General features: G+C 32.7%; 2 protein-coding genes and 1 non-coding gene across 4 annotated transcripts; 1 reads left to right on the top strand and 2 right to left on the bottom strand.

Moving 5' to 3' along the window:
• Tsp42Eh (Tetraspanin 42Eh) lies at positions 1 to 6499 on the bottom strand. Of its 2 annotated transcripts, none has more exons than XM_017632027.1 (5): positions 6406 to 6499; positions 2804 to 2986; positions 467 to 634; positions 167 to 364; positions 1 to 96 (listed from the first exon to the last, which is right to left on the bottom strand). In XM_017632027.1, exons 2-5 carry the CDS (start codon positions 2984 to 2986, stop codon positions 19 to 21), a joined length of 627 nt encoding a protein of 208 aa, XP_017487516.1. In that variant the 5' UTR covers positions 6406 to 6499; the 3' UTR covers positions 1 to 18. The 2 variants fall into 2 exon arrangements, with proteins under 2 accessions (XP_017487516.1, XP_017487515.1); XM_017632026.1 differs by lacking the exon at positions 6406 to 6499 and adding an exon at positions 5975 to 6391.
• TRNAR-UCU (transfer RNA arginine (anticodon UCU)) lies at positions 1950 to 2022 on the top strand. Its single transcript has one exon. It is a non-coding gene; the product is annotated as a tRNA-Arg (tRNA).
• Positions 6500 to 12174: 5675 nt separating the features above from the next.
• LOC108375876 (protein late bloomer-like) lies at positions 12175 to 13784 on the bottom strand (the record flags this gene model as incomplete). The annotated part of the gene is made up of 4 exons (XM_017632025.1): positions 12175 to 12741; positions 12832 to 13005; positions 13343 to 13519; positions 13614 to 13784. Coding segments are annotated over 4 exons (603 nt in total), but the record flags the coding sequence as incomplete, so codon positions are not given.
• Between the last annotated feature and the right edge of the window lie 6431 nt (positions 13785 to 20215).

Below are 20215 nucleotides of genomic sequence, written 5' to 3' on the forward strand. Positions count from 1 at the left end.
AATTCAATTGTTGCCATTTCAATTATAAAAACGTATGCGATCGCGATAATTTCTGATGCTATCAACCAAAATGCAAGCAAATACAGAGCCAATAAACTGCAATCAGTAAAATTATTAAAATACATAATTATTTATTTAATTTCATTTTAATTTAATTACTATTTACCTCCGTCAGTATCAAACACCAGCTGACTATATTGAAACTATTCGTCTTCTCACGCACGTATTCGCCAAATTTCTGCTCACAACCTTCCACATAGAGATTTAGTACATTCCTGCAATCCTGATAGCGACAGCAGCTCGCCGGCGGAACTTTATCCATTTGAAAGTAGTCATTGGCGCTATTTTTTCCACAACAGTGAAGCTAATAGTAAATAGTGAAAGGAAAAAAATAGTGGAATAATTTTTGGTAAAGCAATATTTTCAAAAATCTGTTTGTTTATTATTTTTTGTTATCAAATCTTACCCACTCTTCATAGAAGGATAGCGTTGTATTGATGTTTGTGTAACCTTTATCCCAAAGTTCGTCGAATCCTCGTTGCAGCCCACTTGAGAGACTTCCACTAGCCGCAGTATAACTGATGCTTACAAGGAATATTTGTATTACCAGTAGAATAACTAAAATCACAGCATACTAGAAACAAAAAGATGAGTGAATGGTCAATTTAAGTAAGAAAATAATTATTGGATTATTTTGTTATGCTTTCTTTACTAAGTTTAAATTACTATTTTTTCGAAATAAATTAAAATACGAGTACGTACCGAGATATGTATAACTAAAATTAATAATCATTCAGTGAAACGAGTATAAGGGGCATTCTTTTTCATCCGGACACCAAATTTTTTGCCACACTTTTAATGAATTCTAAAGCTCCTGAGATTGATCAAGTAAAAACATATCATAGGGGGTACAACTCGGGTCAAGTGACCCAACTATGTGAAAAGACTTCGGAGCTCGAAAGGTTATTAAAAGGAAATATACAGCTCCTCATGACTGAAATAATGATATGTCGCTTTTCAAATAACTAATTTTCAAATAACTAAACAATTTTTGGTGGTTTTTAGAAGGACCAACAAAAACCTTTATATGGTGTCGAAATCCTTTCAACATAAGCTTCAAATACTGGACTTCTACAACTTTTTTTTTTGGACCCAGTCTAATGTACGCACGTCCCATTTTCAAATAAACAGAGATTTATTACCTGTTTTGGAATTACCGGAAATGTATGCCCGGTTTTTAATTAACCACACCTGTTACAAAAATCTAAGAACAATAAGAGATGGAGAAATTATCATCAAAAGAATTTGTGTACATTTTTTACATTACGAAAACTTTGTGTTCAGTTTTTAAAAATCGAAAATTTAGGTCCTGTTTTTTTGAATCACCAAATAATATGTACTTTTTTTCATATCCATAAATTTATGTCCAATTTTTAATAGACTTAAATGTATGTATAGTTTAAATTTAATTTTTTTTTGATCAAAAATTATTTTGTAGTTTCATAGTTTATTTTTTTATGCATTAATTCGAACAAACGAAAAAAGATAATAAAAAATGTATTCAGGGTCGAAAATTTGGATGAATATTTTTGCTCGTAAAATAAACAAACAAATAAAATTTCATCTTTTGAAAAAATATTCGTCTACTGATAAAGTCACGATTCTGACCCTTTTTTTGGTCTTATTCGAATTGTTCGCTTTTAGAGACTGCTTTAAATATACATATTCTTTGGCCATTTAAAGCGATCAGCTAGCGCGCTTTTAACGTTTCATGCTTTCATATTTTTTGGAGCACGCTGTAACACTTGTTTAAATAGTATTTCGTATAGCAAATATTGATGCATTATGCATTTACAAAGATTAAAAGAAATATCTATAAATAATTTTAAATTTCGTTTGTTTGTAATGTTTCGCCTTTTTCATATAGAATATTTAACCGATTATTAAGCGGCCCTTTGGTGCAGTGGATAGCACATTGGACTTCTAATCCAAAGGTCGCGGGTTCGATCCCCGCAAGGGCTCAAGTTGAATTAGTTTGTTTTTTTTTTTTTGCTTTTTGCTTAGATATTTTCGAAAGACAAATATATTGCTCTCACAAATGAGACAAAAATGCAAAAAAGAATCGGTACTGTTTTTCCATCTGATTTATAAAATTTAATATATTTGAAATTATTAAGATTTACGTGAGCTGCATTCATTTGGAAACATCTAAAAAACACCGGTTTTTATAAACTAAAGCAGTTTTTAAAAATAGTTCTTTTTAATCACCTCAGATGATAGCAGAATTTAAGCATAAAAATGTTTAAAACTCTTGCCAACGGAATCAAAATAATGATATTCTTGGAGATATTTTCATATATTTCTTCTTCTAATCAGTTACTAATTTGGACCCAAAACAAGTAAATGGCTATTTACATTTAATATTTTGTATCCTAGGCGTGACCAATTGTTCCTTTATGCATATCATTGAAACCATAAATCTGTCCAATGGACCCTTTTATATTAAAAAATAAAAAGAAAGAATTTTCGATCCTCTTAAACTGCGATTGCCCTATTGTAAATCGCCTGCTTAGTAATACAATGCTTTAAGACTAATTTTGGTCTTGTTACAAAACCACTATCCTTATGATTGAAATTTGTAGGCAACCGGCGCCATCTTTCGTCTAGGGTAGTTTCTATTCGATGCTAGTCTGTGTGTCACGGACAAATAGACCGGCTCTTAGTGCCGCTATACTTATATATATATGTACATAAGCAAGTACCCTTAATTCATCTTCAATTTTTAAAATAATTTAATACTTACACTTATCAACATGCTCTTGGATTCCGTGTATGTACCAACACAACCAAAGAATGCCATTACCACTAGAACAGTGCCGAGTACAAGAATAACAGTAGCAATCAAGGCTTCACTGTTATCCACATCAACTTCTTCTCTGTTGCTATATAGCCACGATCCAAACCATATTAAAATTACACCCATCATCTGTGAAAAAGAAGAAGTGAGTGAGTTTATAGTAATTTATTCTAATATGGTACAAAATAAATATTTATGATTCAAATTATCTTGAATTGCTTTCAATTCAATAGTTTAAAATAATTAATTTTTGAGCTTAAAAATTAGTAGGACTCAAATATTTTTATCTGCTTGGCAACATAAGATAGAACCTTCCGTCTGCCTAGATATACCAAATGAAGAGAGAGTTTCAAAGCTATGTATGTATGCAATCATGGTATGTATGTATGTATGTATGTACATATGTACAGAGTAATTTTTCGGTGCAAAATTCTCGAAGAAAGTGTATAGCAAATTCTACGATTAATTCTAAGCAAAAATTGCGAAAAAAAAAACTACTTACCGAAAATGTCAATTGACCCTCCTAACTTTCAAAGCAGTATATTGTAACTTTTTTGGTCGAATTTAATTTTTTTCTGTACCAAAAAAAATTTACAATTGTAATTGGTTTTGTGAAGAAGTTTCTTAAATATAAAGAAAACACAAAATTTTGTAAATGAAAAATTAATTTCGCTCAGAAAAAATTCAAATACACTGGTTTTACTTTTAAAAATTGGGAGGGTCAAACGTTATTTTTGGTATATAGTTTGTTCACCATCTTTTTTAGATTAGAACATAGAATTGGGATGTGCCGTACACTTTTTTGGAAATTAAATTACTCCGCCCTAACGTATGCCCTTAACTTTTTTCCATAAAAAAAGTTCAACTAGCCAAGTAAGTAAGGGGTGATAAGAGATCCAGACTAAGTAAGATATTACGCGAGCTTTGGCCTGACTATAGCAAGAAAAGAACCGCAGATCTTGAGAGTCATCCCATTTTCTTAGAACCGTGGCCATATATTCCATTGAATGGACCACAGAAAAGCATAGGCTCCGTTTGGGTTTCGCAATTTTCAGCGCTTTCATTGCCATCAAAGCCTTCTTGATCTGAAACCTACAACGAATTTTTCGATTTTTGCCCACTTAGGCGGCACTGTGGGCCGCCTTTATCTGGTCCAGGCTATTATCGACTCTAGCGCTCCAAACACGCTGGTTGACTCGGAACTCGTAACAGATCCTTAATTAGAGCGCAACGAGGAAGATACGACAGTTCAACGAAAATTACGATGCAAGCAATCGTGCATACGTCTGGGTCCGTCGTCGAACGTGGACCCGATGATTGCCACTCCCTTCGAATGTATGCGTTTGGCAGACCCTCAGTTCTTCCGCGCCCCACCTGTACGCCTCACCAATGGCGTTTACGTATGGATATGAGGAGACGATGGTGAGCGGGTCTCCCCCATCTACGGTGGGTGGCCTACTAATCCAAGCGACAATATACGGCCTGGTTGTGTCAGGCCAACCATAAAATTGGAAGATATAATGAAGACATACACTCACACACATACATACATATATTTCACACATACACTGTAAAATTTAAATAAAAAGTGCGTTGAAATTTCAAACCATGTCTGTTTCAATTAACAGTATCTTTTCCAACAGCCTAAAGAGGAGCCCGTCATCCATCTGTACTACGCATTTCAAATATTATCAATCGTATTTTTTCTACCAGTATTATAAAAAAATAAACATAATTTATCACTGCTTCAATATAGCAGCCAGTACTGTACACTGATTCTGAAAGCTTATTCTCAGATTAAGTTCACTTGCAAAGCTCCTAGCATGAAGTTTGCGCAAACTTACGAATGTTTGAATATCCGCAAACCATTTTGTGGATTGGGAACTGCAGCGCCTACAATTTGTAGCTTGGTATCTAATGAGAAAGTGGTGACTGCAATGGAATTCTGAATGAAAACCAAAAAATTAAATATATGTAAGAGAAATTCCAAATGAAAGCAATAAAAGCGGATATGATTTTAAACAAAAAAAAAAAAAACAAAACAAGAAATCAAAAATTGTCACATAGCGTAAAGGCATGCGATCGATGTTGGTTGCAATAAGTAAAGGAAAATGAAAATTCATTGTAAAATATTGCGGTTTATTTTTAAAGACACATACACTCACACGCGCACACAATATGACTAATTTATGTCATCAACGACGCTCAGTGCGCCAGCCAATTTGGCAATTTTAATAGGCGAAAAGTGAAAATCTTTCGCATACAAGTGGTGCGATTGAAAAACAAATGTTATGTTTGCATGTATGTATGTATGTACATATATTTGTAACTAAACATAATACAATGCTTTGGCAATTAATTTGCCAAGGAAAAAAACTTTTTGGCAAGCAGTGTATTATTGTTGTACTCGTAGCAGAATTATGTTAAATTTTATTACGTTTTATTTAATAAAAATGTATGATTTCATTAATTTTGTCTCATTTTAATTAAATTTAATAGCGTTTTTTTTGTTACTTAAACTGATTTTTTAATTATTATATGTATATTGTTTTGTCTTATGATCTTGTTTTTGGTTTTAACTAAATAATTTAATTAAAAAAAATTGTATTTTTTGTTTAATTTATTTAACTTTTTAGTATAACTTTTTTATTTATTTTCTTATTTTCTGTTTATGTTATTCACTTTTTATTTTTTTTAATATGTTTTCATTTCTTATATTTTTATATAAAAATTTGACAACCAGAATTCCGCTTAACTTGATATTATTTTCTTTTGATTATTTTCCCTCCTTAAATTGTAATGATTTTAGTTTAGTTTAATTATTATTATTTTTTACTTTCTTATATTTTTATTAAATTAGTTTAGTTTAATTATTTATTTTATTTTGTTTTTGAATTTATTTAGTTTATAAATTTACTTTTAGATATTTTTCACACTTTGATGTTAGTTTCTATTTTATTTTAAAATTTCTCAAATACTCTTTTATGCAAGTTTTCCGATATTTGCTTAAATTTTCACTATTGTAATTATACNTTATTTTATTTTCAAATATCTCAAATACTCTTATGCAAGTTTTCCGATATTTGCTTAAATTTTCACTATTGTAATTATACTCACAGCACAAATCGCATTAAAAGCGAATAAGGTGAATTTCAGACGCTTTTTGGTGCAACGAAACATTTTTTAAACTCGGTTTTCCAAATGCACCAGCCACATGTACAATAATTTCTTAATATATTTTTCTATATTTTTACATTAAAATAATAATAAAATTCAATTCCTATCAAAATAATACTGATCCACTAACACCTTCTATATGCACTCAGTTACGTATGAAAAAAAAATTACACAATAGCTTCTTCCGAATTTCTTTACACCCAAAGAAAAAATCACAAATAAATTCACTAAATTCTGTTTTGTAAACCGGCGCATCCGCCGCCACTTTCGAAGCACGTTCACGTACAAATTTTAAAAACTAAATCGTCAATAAGCAGCAACAAAGCGCCAAAGTGGCCCTGATGATCTGCTCTGGTTTGTGCCATCGTTACCTTTGCAAAGCGATGAGCTCAACGATGACAAAATTTTCGATCTTCATGGCGTGTGGGAAAATTTTTACGAAAGCAAAACAAGAAAACAAAAACACCAACTTTTAATTGCTAATATCTGTTTTTTTTTTTTGGATTTTTCCCCTTTCTTCTTTCGGCGCAAGAATTGCTTTTTGTGTTGTTGGCAGCCTGCAGCTTTTTTATATTCGCCTTCATGCTGTCGAGCTGATCAGCATTAAACATAGACCACCTTTTTCCCGTTGCGTTCGTCAACAGCATCGTCATTACCACTGACCAAGAAAATGCAATAAAAAGTGAAACAAAAACAAAATTAATAAAGAGAATCATAACAAAGTCAAAGCGAAAATATTTATGAAATTTTAAATAGTGACTGATTGCGCCTACGCAGCGAAACTATGTACTATGCATGAATCGACATTAGAGCGCACCACCTTACAAGAAAACAAAACAAAGGTCTTAACTCTGACCTTTATTTTGTGTCGAAAAAAAAAAATTCTTTAATTTTTCGCTGGAACCTATTTGCATACATACATACATTCGGCAATAAAAAGTTTTTTTAATAGTTCAACTGCAATAATCAAAATACTACTTTAGCAGAAGTTTAATGATTTTTTGCGAGATTTAATTTACTGACATTAGAGTGGTACGTTAGGGGGATATGAACTGAGATCTGATGGTTAAGGAATGAGGTATGTATTTGATGACAATGAGTTTGTATTTTGCATTTGTGACATCTAGTTCGACAAAAAAAAATCGAAATCTATATACAAAAATACTTTACATTTGAAGGTGTGCGACGTACTTTCTTTCTGGTACGGTCTAATATACATACACACATATGCTACGTCACACACATGTATTTATATATATATACATTTGTATGGCTATGTTGGCACTGACAGCAACAGAGAGAATGGCAATCGTTTTACTATAGGAAATTGTGTCTGCCCAAAAGACCTTAAAGGCCAATATCAACACGCTTAATTGGATCATAGAATAAAATCGCTGCTTTAATGCCTTAGCGCTGGCATGAATATTGAAGAGATTTTCGAAAACATTCCAATTGATTTATTTATTTTTGAGGCTTTATTTCACTTTGTTTTACTTATAGAAAAAAATTTGAATCCAAGCAGATAAGAAGTAAACAAATTTCCCACTGGGAAAATAGGTAAGCACCTTACGAGGTAAGCCATGTTTTCTTTCAGTTTTTAGTACCAAAATTGTCATCATAGCCAATGTAATCTACTAGTAAAGCACAAAATGAACACCTCCGACGACACATTACGTTGTCAGTTGCACAATAACGTGCCGCCGAAGTTATTTCCAAGCGCCGAACTACTCCGAGCGGCTGCTCTACATTCTACGTAACTTACTTTGTAAAGCGGCTCAGAGGTATGTCTGATACCAAATGTACATTCTGAATTCCTACTTACACAAGGCGGCCACATCTTTGTTGAAGTAGAGGAGATTTGTCAGTGAAGTGGTAAGGACCGCCAAGTGAAGTGTAAGTTGCTGGTAAGGTATTGCTAATCTTATACATATACAGGGCCAGATTAAGGATGTGGGGGGGACCTTGGGCTGGTGAAAATGTGGGGCCCTTCCATAATAGAGAATTAACTGATATATTTGATGTTGATAATACAAATTATTATTTTCAATGCCACGAGCTTGCTTTGCAACAATATCTTTATGTTCAACATCTTCTACTAGCAACGTAGAGAACGTCGAATGTTTATACTAGGGTGGTCTTTAAATGTATGAAGCATATTTTTACAACAGATTTCCTAAACCTCAAACCCTACGTCGATGCTACTAAAATCAAAGCTATCACATATATATTTTGGTCCCGATCGGAGACAGTTAAGGCGGTTCGCATAGGGTGCAAATTTCGATTACCTTATGAAGAATTAAAAAATTTAAATCAAATGTGTATAATAAAAATAAAATACAATAACATGTAAAGAATTCAGTTAAATTTCGAATTAGTAAACTGTAGGATATAGTACCGTGTAGAAAATTGTCTTTGTTTGGCGTTATTTGATGAAAAATTTTCAAATTAAACATAAATGGTTGCAGCCTTAGGAAAAGACGATTACTTTGAAGAAAAAAAGTATAATTTTGTAACTGGCAGTGAAGAAAAGTACTGATCAGTGATCTAGATCAGTTTATAAATAAAAACAGGTTTAGCGTTTTTAATCGGGTTTCCAATAATCAAGAATTTATTTATAAAGACCCAAATTGCGGGCAAGTTATATGACAACTGTTAATAGGATAAAGCATTTAAAAGTGTCAAATAACACGGCAGCGAGAGCAGTCAAGCTTGTAGTAGAGTATAATAAAATTGTATCCAAAAGTGAGAGGACAAACAACACATATTGCAAGTTGTCAAATACTATAGAGAAAAGTCCACTAACACTCCAGAGCAAACTTTATCGGAACCATTTAAGTGTTTAATTATGGTGTAAAATAAATGAATGCGAAATTAAGATAAAATTTTGTATGTATTATAAAAATTATTCCTGGAAAATTGTTTAATTAAAATACTTTGGCGACAAAATATTACGAAAGTAGATATTTTAATTTTTTTTTTTTACTTTTTTGAGTTTTCATGGGGTAATCTGAACTTTACTCCCAGTGTTACACGCCTTAAACGACTCCGATCGGGACAAAATTTATATATCTTCGACTAGAGTAGTAACGATTTTGGGCATTAGATTAAAAAAAATCTATTTAAATTTCTTGAGTCTCCATAGAGGAGTCTGAGCTTTGCCCTCTATGCGACACGCCTGTTTCCAGCTGTCAAGAAAAACGAAAAATTCATATAAAATGACGTACAAGAAATTAAAAAGAAATTTTCGTGTATCAAAATTTCTCAAACCGGTTTGCATTTAAAACACAAAACTTCAACTGCTTCAAGCTGAACAGCCTGACCGGCACGTCACAAGTCATCTCTAATTTTATTGGGTTGTAATTGGTTTGTGGGGGACCCTCTAAATATTTGTACGCTGTCGTCTTCACTTCAATCGAAGTTCTTACTTCGTTTATTTTTAAACACTTCATCACTTTTTATTTATCAAAAACACGCCAATTTTTTGTTCTATAGAAATTTAGTATCAAAAGAAATTCAAGGCTACTGGCTTGTTTCATGAAAACACAATCAAAATTATTCGTTTAGCATTAAACTCATTAAAGAAAATTCAGTATTTAAAAAGCACCTGTTTTTAAATACTCCATTTTCCTGGAAAAAATATCCTGGAAATCTTGAAAACTAGTGCCAATTGCAGAAAACTATGGGTCTATGCTTTGGGTTAGATCAACAATGTTTCATCTAAAACTCACAATTTCTTAAGTGAAAGTGACCTAAGAATACAAAAAGGCTATTTTATATTTGAACAATGGTTTTTAACTTTTAAAGGGTTTTAGACCAAGGGTCATCGTGTAAAAAAAGGCCTTAGTCCTAATGAAGGCACTTACAATTTTATGAACACTAGAAAAACGGTGGAAACATTTAATTTTTTATTTCGGTATTTGACTTCACTTTATTTCCTGCTGGCAACAGCCCTGTTTATACCTAATACTTCATGCAAGTCAAAACTAGCACCTACACCGCAAAAACCGCGACCAGTCAGGAATTAGTCGTTAAGAAACATTACATGAATAGAATACTACGTTTGAACTCTTTATATAGAATCAACTGCCCTTTTATAACCGAACGATTATGAAACTATAAATTTTACCCTCGATGATTTTAGATACCAATCCCACGATGATACCACAATTACGAGTATCCATGCGGGGGTTTAGCAGTGAAATCTCGGAAATGAAGCAGCAGTTAGTAACATAGCAGGGGTAAACACAACTCATGTTTACGTCTGAGTCCTCAGCGTCGATTCACGTTTTTTTCTTCTTTACCAACAGATGAGACGTTCTAAAAAAATATCTTTTCAAACATCATGCAGGACCAGGTGACCCAAGTCATTTCTAAAGCAGCTAATTGTAAACATTCGATTTAGTCACTCTTTTCTTGTTGGGCAGAGAAAGATACCAATATCATTTACGTATCTAAACTAAATGATGGGAAAAATAGTTTGTGTGACCATGCCATAAACAAATCAAAAGAAAAAGGCAAATAGTCAAAAGACATAGCTATTCGTAATAGAAAACGAATGTCACAAAATTTCGAGTTTCATCTTGATGACTTGGATGACGAAGACATTTCTCACGATATTTAATACATCATACTTTTACTGTGAAGGGTGCAGGAAATCGAAGCAAAATTGGATCCATTAACAATAACCATTTATAATGGAATTAAAGATTGTTCGTCATAATTGTTTCAGTTGCATTCTCAAGAAATCTCTCTTGAGATCAACTAACAAATCTTGTAATGCTTTCAATCGAAAGTGTATTAGCTTCAACTTCAAGCTGCCAATAAAGAGACAAACGAGCTTTGTTTTCCTATCTAATTCTGAGAAGCCCGAAAAGACGCGTCAGCTCCAGCAGCTTTTTTGTTTTTCAACCGCGTAATTGCTATTCGTACCTCGTTATAGTCCGGCAGTGGAACATCGACTACGTCATAATCGACTGGGGGATCACGTTTGTCTTCTCCACGACTTTCAGTGCTGTTACCATTCCATAGGGTGGAAAGGTGTTCCCTCCATAATTTAGATATTTCCTAGAAATTGGTCACTAGGTGTACATGGTTTTTCTTACAGAAGTTCATTCGGGTCTGAAAACCTTTCGTAAGTCGCCTATTTCTCTGGTAAAATTTTCGGGCATTTTCCTTGTCGGACAGCATTTCAAGCACTTTGCTCTCCTGCATTCCGGTATCTCTCTTCTTATTGCGGAAAAAACGTATCGGTTCCCTCTTCAGTTCGCTGTATCGGTCCGACACAGCCCGCATTGCACCCGATCGTAGCGTGACCCTCTTGGCGGCACTTTTTTCTCTGCACCTTCGTGACATTCTTCATCGTGCCAATAGTTCTTTTAGGCTCGCGGAAATCTGACTCATTCTTAGGCGACGTCTAATGTGATTTCAGCTTTTCGACTTTGAGATTTCTTTGGTTTGTTGGGCGCACATGTTTTGCTAAACAGAGGCGTGTGCGAATCTTGGCTGCAACAAGATATCAGTCCAAGTTGATTTTTGGGCCTTGGAGTGCAAGTATGTACATCCAAGACACTAAAAGCCTTTATATCACATTTATTTGGTTTCTCAGTTTTCGATCTGGAGACAGTCACGTAAGTTGGCCGATATTTTTATGCATGAACCTAGTACTGCATACTACCATGTTTCAGGACCCGGCGAAGTCGATGAGCCTCACTCCGTTATCCAATGTTTCGAAGGGGGGGAGAGGGGGGTGTAAATTTTTTGACAATCGACAAACAAGATTTTGATACCGTGACGGGGGTTCCTACTAGAAGAGATCTGTGGATGCCTCGCTCTTCTTTTCAAGACAAATTCTCTTATCCTAAGGAAAAATGCTGATATATCTTTATGATTTTTTTGCACAACAAAAAAATACGATACATACTTACAAATGTTCTAAGTAAATTTTTGCATAGTTCTCTAACTTGTTTAAATACAAGTGTAAATATATTTATTTTTTGATAATATAAAACTTTATACTTTGCTTAATTAATCAACAACTGTTATTTGGCATGCATAATTTTAATCAGTTACAAAAGTACAATCATCGAAAAACTAATTCTAATGTTAACAACAGTACAGCATGTAAATGATCAGAAAAATATACATAGTTTTATGTAAGTAATTTACAAATACAAATATTTATGCTGCTTCCTAATTTATTTTCGAAATTTATTTACTACAGAACACCATTTTTGGTACGTAACAACTGTGAATTTTTTAAATCAATTTTCAATTGCATATTTTATGCTTCTTTCTTTGCGAAAAAATTTTGTTATTTTCCAGCTTAGCTGAGTATTGAGCATTGCTTTGCTGCCTTTAGCTTAGCTAAGTTATTTTGTTATGAGCATGTTGAGGTAGACTAGCAAAAAAAAAATCGTTTTCGAAATAACAAACACTTTTACATGTATGTGTGTATCGTTGTGTGTGTACGGTGTTTACAAACAATAATATTTGTAGGTTGTTCATATACATATACATATACATGCATATAAACGTTTGTAACCACTATATGCATATCTATATTTGTACAAAAAAATATAGAAATTCTTTGGCCTTTATGCGCATTTAAATTAATCGTTTAAATCTACTTATTTGGGATAGTATTTCGAGCGGCGCCAACGATTCACAATACTATTTGCCAATACCCAAGCGAAAGCAGCACAAATCAGCTGTAAATTGATTGGAAATAAAAATAAATTTTCATCAGTATTTATAGATGTTTAATTTATTAAGTATATAATTTTAAACAATTGACTCACCTCAACCAACACCAAGCCGATGGATAAGAAATTAAATGCCTGCCAGCGATCAGAAATATATTCAAGAAACTTTTGCCGACAGCCATCGAGGTTCAGTTTGTCCGTGGTGCTGCTGTAGCAGCTGTAGGGCGGGAGCATGTAGTCGCTAGGGCCGACATTGCCACAACAATCCAGCTATCGAGGAAATAAACGATAATAAATTACATAATATGATATAATAGAAAAATTATGGGCAATGCTGTGCGCGTAAATGTATGCATTACAAATTAGAAAAACACATGTCCATACATTTGCGAGGCGTTCACGTAAATTTTTGTCAGCAAGCGATGCGCACATGCGCACAACCAACCTCCAAGTTGCGTAAATACATACCTAATCTACAACATTTGCATGCATAGATTTATGGACTTGTACATAAGTATATGATTTACGAGCATGTATGTATGTAATTGTGTTTGTATGTATGTATTTATACTTCGCTTCGAAAGAAAAAAAAACCAATCATACTTACCCATCTCTCAATGCTCGCTATTTGACTGGCATTTCCCGGCTTAATTGGCACCGGCTGGTTACGCCACAACTGATCGAAGGTATTATCAACATTGATCAGCAATGTCGATTGGAATATCCAAAAGAAGCCAACTGTCAACGTTTGTAGTACTACCCATAAAATTAATATTACGGCGAACTATGTGGCAGCATGAAAAAGGGAAGTGGCATTGAAAAATACATAAATAATTGATTCCAAATATATGTATGTATGTATGTAAACAATTGCCTACCGCTTTGGAGATTTGACTGCTTTCACGTGCCGCGCCTAGTGTACCCAGAACAGCGGTCAAGATCACCACAATACCCAAACCGGCGATTATGAAGGCGGCAGTGTTGAAATGTTCGAGCTTGATGATAACATAGATTCCAATAGTAATGACGGCCAAGCCAAGTAGCTGGAATTGGAAGAAAATATAATATGTAGTTCGTAAATCAATAGACGGTATACGCACAGGTTAGTCGTACTACAAATACTTAAAATAAATTCAGAATTCGTGATTCCTTAAGAAAGAATCCTGCTTTAGAAGCCCAAGATCGAGAGTTTTTTTAAGGAAATTTTCGGCATGGAAAGAAAAAACACTGAGACCACTTGGTAATTTTTTTATACATTATACATTAGGGTGGTCCTTAAAATACCAGCATCGCGTTCTACGTACAAAATAAGGACAAACACAAAAAAATAAAATATTAAAACAATATGTATTTCAAAAATGGTTTTAATTAAATTTTTTTGAAATCGCAAATATTCGAAAAAAATGTGTCTCATAACTCAGTGAGTTTATGTATTTGTGGGAATATGTTTCAATTATTAGATTTCATTTCCAATTTATGCAGAATTTTTGGTATTGAAAAAAATATATATTTTAAGCCTTGGTAGCGACTTATAAAAGGTTATTTAAATCTTTCGTGAACGTCTTTATATTGTATGCGAAACACAATAAAACGGTGACCCATACAAAAAAAAAATGTAGATATTTTAGGGACCACCCTAGTATATCTACGATATTTAGAGCTATTATCCTCCTCAAACCACATAAAACCCCTAACAAATTAAGATGTTGATATTTTAAGGACTACCCTAGTATACATAAATAGCTAAAACAGGTACTGAAAACTTGAATGTTCTTTAGGCTTCTCAGGTCTAAATACACAGATTAAAAATAGGGTTCAAGTTGAGAATGCGCCTACAATAAAAATAAGACCAATAACACTACATATAGGGTTGCCAGAAAAAAAAAACATACATAAAAATAATAATAAATGGTCAGTTAAAAAATTTTAGAAAAATAATGCGTAAGTTAAATCAAAAGCAGGTCTGAGGCACACAAAATTCGATGTTTAAAACATCGTCGAAACTGACATGGATGCATCCTGAGTTTAACGATTTTGTAAAAGTGAAAACATCGAATTTCGAGTTGACAATATCGATGTTTCAAAAATATCGATACATCGTTTACATCCTTAGTTATGTTGAGAGAAAGAATCACGCAATGCGCGTAATGCACTTCTTGCAGAACGATCATTTTCATAAAATGTTTGGATCTCTTTTACGCGTTCTTGATCTTAGTATCGCATCATGACTAAGTTGACCAAAGACTGTAGTAGCAATTGCCTAAAAAAAAATGTGAAAAACATTAATCAAATAATAAAATCTACCTTATTTGCAAACTTTTAACAGACATGATTTATCAACACAAGCCAATTACACTCGACAGTGGTTTTATTTATTGAGTAGTAGTAATGCCAAAATTGGTAAACTCTGACAATTTCGTATTTTACCAGAGTCAAACAAATGAGAGCAAAAGACATGTTCATATAACGTATAAAAAAAAACTAAACCAATAAACAAATATTATAATGTCAATTTGCAATAAATAATTCACTCGTTTATGGTAATAAAGCGAGGCGAAAATTTGACAATGTCAAGTCGAAACGAAATGAGTGCAAACTTAAAGGCGTTTTGCAAAAAAAAAAAAAATCAAATCGAAATAAATTCTATGAAACTAGTTTGGGGTATGCACTCTGTAGGTTCATGAATGAATGTCTGTCAGAAATTACATATTTATGTATATGTATGTAAGTTTATTCATATTTTATGACTGCCCGCTTATTTAAATTTCCATATTAAGAGGTTTCACTTATTTATTTCTATTTAGACTTGCATGCCCATAAGAATTCTCTGGCTTTTAGTGCACACGCCTTACATAACACTTTACAAACGCTCGGCATGCACTTAATCTGCATATTTACGAAGTACTCGTACAGGCAAATATTGCCTTAGAACTACTGAAAATTAAACTATCTATGTACGTAAGTAAATATGTAGCCATGTTACAACATAAGTACTTTGCAAGTTTTTTAAATTTTGTTTCTTTAAGTTTTAGCAACTAAGTTAAGGCTAGAAGTGTTTTTTTGATAAGAAAAGTGAAAACTTCTCGTCACTGTTTGTTTTGAGAACCACGATAAGGAAGCCTATTTTTGTCTATATGTATGTATACACAAATAGAGAGATAGTCCATAATCATCATTTAAAAATAAATTACTACTCGCATTAGTTACGTCAAATGCTAAAAAATTGTGCAATACTACAGACACTTATATACATATGTGTATGTCCATTAGGGTGGTAAAAAAATGCATGTGAAAAATTTAAGACGAAATTCTAATGCTCTCACCCGCTAGGATTGTTCTCCTCCGAAAAATTATGTATATACCGTACTTTTTCATTTTGAAATCAAAAAAATCAAAACGCTCAAAGTTTTCGATGTATTTTGTATGGGGAAAAAATTTGTTCGTGGATATGGTATAGAATTCTTGAAAATCAATATTTTTCGATCGGAAAACTGTGTTTCTCTTCAGGAGAGTTCCACTAACAAAACCGAGTTGTTTATTTCGCCATTTCTTAATACTAGCGATTTTTTATGGGTCGCCCGAATTGCCTTTTTTGGGGTTTTTAGGGACCTACAAAAATAGTCCATATTAGAAAATGGTGGTTAAATCACCAAATGTATATGATAATTGTAAGTTTCCTGAAGAGAAACAAAGTTTTCCGATCGAAAAATTAATTTTCAAGAAATCTGTACCATTTAGACGAAAAATTATTTTTATAAAATAGGGGTATAGTTTTTTTCGCTATGGAACAATGCTAGGGGGTGAAAGCATTATAACTCCGAACTTTCTTTTTTTTTTTTGACCACCCTAATGTATGTGCGTATAGTTACGACCTACAAAACTTAATAGAAACAGATAATACAGGTCGAAATATGTAAGTACCTACATTATCGATGATGAAATATATATAGAGGTTTTGGGGGCTCTCTGTCGCCAAGGGTTTTGGTTCATCTTTTTTTCTTAATTTGTGGTATGTCTCTCGGTGTTATAACAAACATGAAGATTCCTACAATTTGCAATAAGATTTTCCATTCCAGTGGAAGTATGCCACCACCCTAAACAATCATCTATGTGATAAATGATTTTTGTTAGCGGCGCACATAAGGGTATTTTAACGATCTAGACGGCGATAAGTCGTTCCCACCTTTCTATGCTTTTTCTGGTGTACTACAATCGCTATAGCTTTTCTTATCCTTTTAAATCGAATTTAATTTAATTTTTCACTTTGAACTGTCTTTACTAAATACACATTCCGAGAGGAATTAGACATTTTTCCCCATAAAAACGCTAGACAGTTTTCTGTATGCTCAAATCATTTCACTATTAAATTGATTTATTAACAATCATGTCACGAAAACGCCATAACTGAGAAGTGGTAAAAGTGTTTGCGAAATGAATTTAATTAATTGCAAGTCCAAAAATCGGAATACACACATATATGTATGTCGCAATGTAGCGCAATAAATTGCCACTTGAAAGAGAAATAGGCGGCAAGGTCTTCTGTAAAAATAATGCACGAGTAGCAATATTGTTTGAATCGCGTACATACTGTGGTCGAAATAATTATAGAAGAACCACATTTTGACAAGTTTTAACATATTATTTTTGTTGATATTTAATTTTGGTTATTTTTTTTTTGTAAAAATATAGTTCACTCTTTAACAAAACCCGTATAAATACAAGTTTCAAACTTTGTGCAATATTTAAAAAAAAAAATCAGCAAACTTTCGTAAAAATTTCTAACTTTTTTAATTAGATTTCCTAGAAAGATTATGAGTATGCAGTTTTGTATCCCATTGAATTCTAGTAGAATAAAGTACAAGTTTAAAATGGCTAAAAATTACGGTTGACTTTTTAGAATTTTTTTGTCCGCATCCATTTAGCGAATTCACACAATTTATTTTTACATGAAAAAAACCGATACATCCTGGACAAAAAAAATTTAAAAAAATCGGGCGTAATTTTTAGCCATTTGAAACTTGTACTGTGTTAAAAAAAATCTATCTTCTTCTATTGCTCTAATAAAGACACCCGATATTAGGGGGTTCTTTAATATCTATAATGTACAGACATCGGCCTGTTACAATTTTATTATATGTATAGATTTAGAGCGCCAAAAATAGTCACTCATGTTGTTCTCGGATTCATATATATGTACGTACATACATTAAGGTGCAACACAAAAAAAAAAGATGCGGTTTTTCAACTGGAGTTATAAAATTTNGAGCGCCAAAAATAGTCACTCATGTTGTTCTCGGATTCATATATATGTACGTACATACATTAAGGTGCAACACAAAAAAAAAAGATGCGGTTTTTCAACTGGAGTTATAAAATTTATTATATTTAAAGACTCCCGCCAAAAAAATTTTAGAAAAATTTTAAGATTTAAGTGAGCTGGACCGCTTTTAATTGGAGTAAATGAGCGTCCTCAGTTATTGAAATATCAAAGTTTTCGTATATCCGAAATTAACCGTTATGCGGCAAGAGGGTGTACTTTTAGTCCGATTTTATTAATTTTCAACGAGTTGCTTTTCCGTGCCAAAGTTATCAAGTGCACCGAGTTTGGTATAAGTTGATTAATCGGTTGTCGCGATACACATTTGAGGTAAAATCCAAAATCCAAAAATTTATAATAATCTATTTTTCTGCTAAGTGGTTACTGCAATAATCGATTTTGAGTCAATTAGCTTCAGTAGTTACTGATTAATCGTAATTTTCGTGTTTCTATAAATTACCGTTATATGAGAGGTGGGCGCGACTATTGACCGATTTCAAAGATTTTTAACAAATTTCTCGTACCGAGTTTAGTAAGGATTTTTGAAGCGGCCAGTAATATTCAGTGTTCATTATAAATTATTTTGTACCAAAATTCTACTTTACATACTAATTTTCAACAATTTGGATCCAATATTTACTGAAATATAGTACTTTTACATTTTCCGAAAATAACTGGAATTCGGAGGTATCACGAAAATCTAAATTTTTTCTAAAATATTTTTGCGTAAATGTTAGAATATAATAAAGTTTATGATTTCTATGGAAAACAGTACCGATTTTTTTTTTATGGAGAGTGATAAACCATAATGTACTACTTACAAGGCTACCTACATACATATATAATACGTAAGAAATAAGCAACTCCGTGATTAGATAAGCGCAACACATCAAGAAGGCGGCTGTCAAGTGCATTTCTTGCAAGTTTTATCTTCTTCACTGAATATTTTGGCAATGATGTTTATGAAAGTACAGTGAAATTCTTTTAAAATGGATGCGGTTCGCTTTCATATTCATATGTAGATAATGTTATTAATGTCTATGAAAAGCGCTACTTTTAACTCAAGTTTGGTTTTAAGGAACCATCTGTTCTTATTTTTTGTTTTCTTTGCATTGAACAATTAATATTAATAACTATAAAAATATAACAAGCATACCTTTCGATCCTAGGATCAACCTGCCATCAAAACTTACTTTGGTTTCTTATTTTGCCAAAAAGTGATGCTAAAGTGGAAATATCTCAAGTTGCAAAGAAGAGAAACTTATCTCTTAAGAGGCACAGTTGTCAGATATAAGGGCTTAAAAATTTGTACACGTCATAAAAAGGGCAGACGATGATTTTTACACATTTAACATTTTTATTTTGGGTTATGAAGCGAAATTGTTCCGACAAAGAAGACGGGTATTCACTGTAAAACTATATGTACAAAAGTATAAATTAAATTCTGACTAGCTATTCATTTGACAAGATCAAAAAGATCATACTAAATGCGAAAAGTGAGCAACAACAAGACATTCATCTCTCTGTACATAGGTATGTATGCAGTATGTATATTGCAAAATCTAGTGATGCTTGTGCTGATGATAGAGCGCACCCATCCTTGTGCTAAATTACTTTACGAGCACTAAAACTAAACATTGCAACTAGTGAAATAAAAGTGAATTAAAGAGAAACGAACGTACTTTAATACCTACATACATTTACTCATGTAAGAATATTAGCTTGCAAACGGATGTGCACATTTGAGAAAGATTGCAGAATATTTTAAAATTATCAGCGATCCACAAGTGAAACAATACATAAATGAGTCACGCTAGGAAAGACGTATTTCCATTTATTTTTAAATTTGCTTGCACACGTAGTAAATACTAGGGTGATAAGAAAGTTCAAAAAAGTTACACTGGTTAGTTTTAAGTCTACTGCTCGCTATGAGAATAGCTTCATTATGGGTAGAGATCTAAATAGAGTTGATACCCAAAGTGTTAAGAAAAAAACGCAAAACAGCACTAAAAAGGCGCACAGTCCAAATAGCTTTTAAACTAAAACTTTAGTAAAACTGCATAATTTACTTTGACGTCTCTAGCTAGGACAATGATAATATAATCTGTGAAAGTTAGCGGTGACAGGTAATAAGATCAACGGAAATAAGGTCAATTGACTTTA

Source organism: Rhagoletis zephyria, unplaced genomic scaffold (genome assembly GCF_001687245.7).
Source record: "Rhagoletis zephyria isolate East Lansing unplaced genomic scaffold, Rhagoletis_zephyria_1.1 Rzeph_scaffold_09560, whole genome shotgun sequence".
Classification (NCBI taxonomy): Eukaryota; Metazoa; Arthropoda; class Insecta; order Diptera; family Tephritidae; genus Rhagoletis; species Rhagoletis zephyria.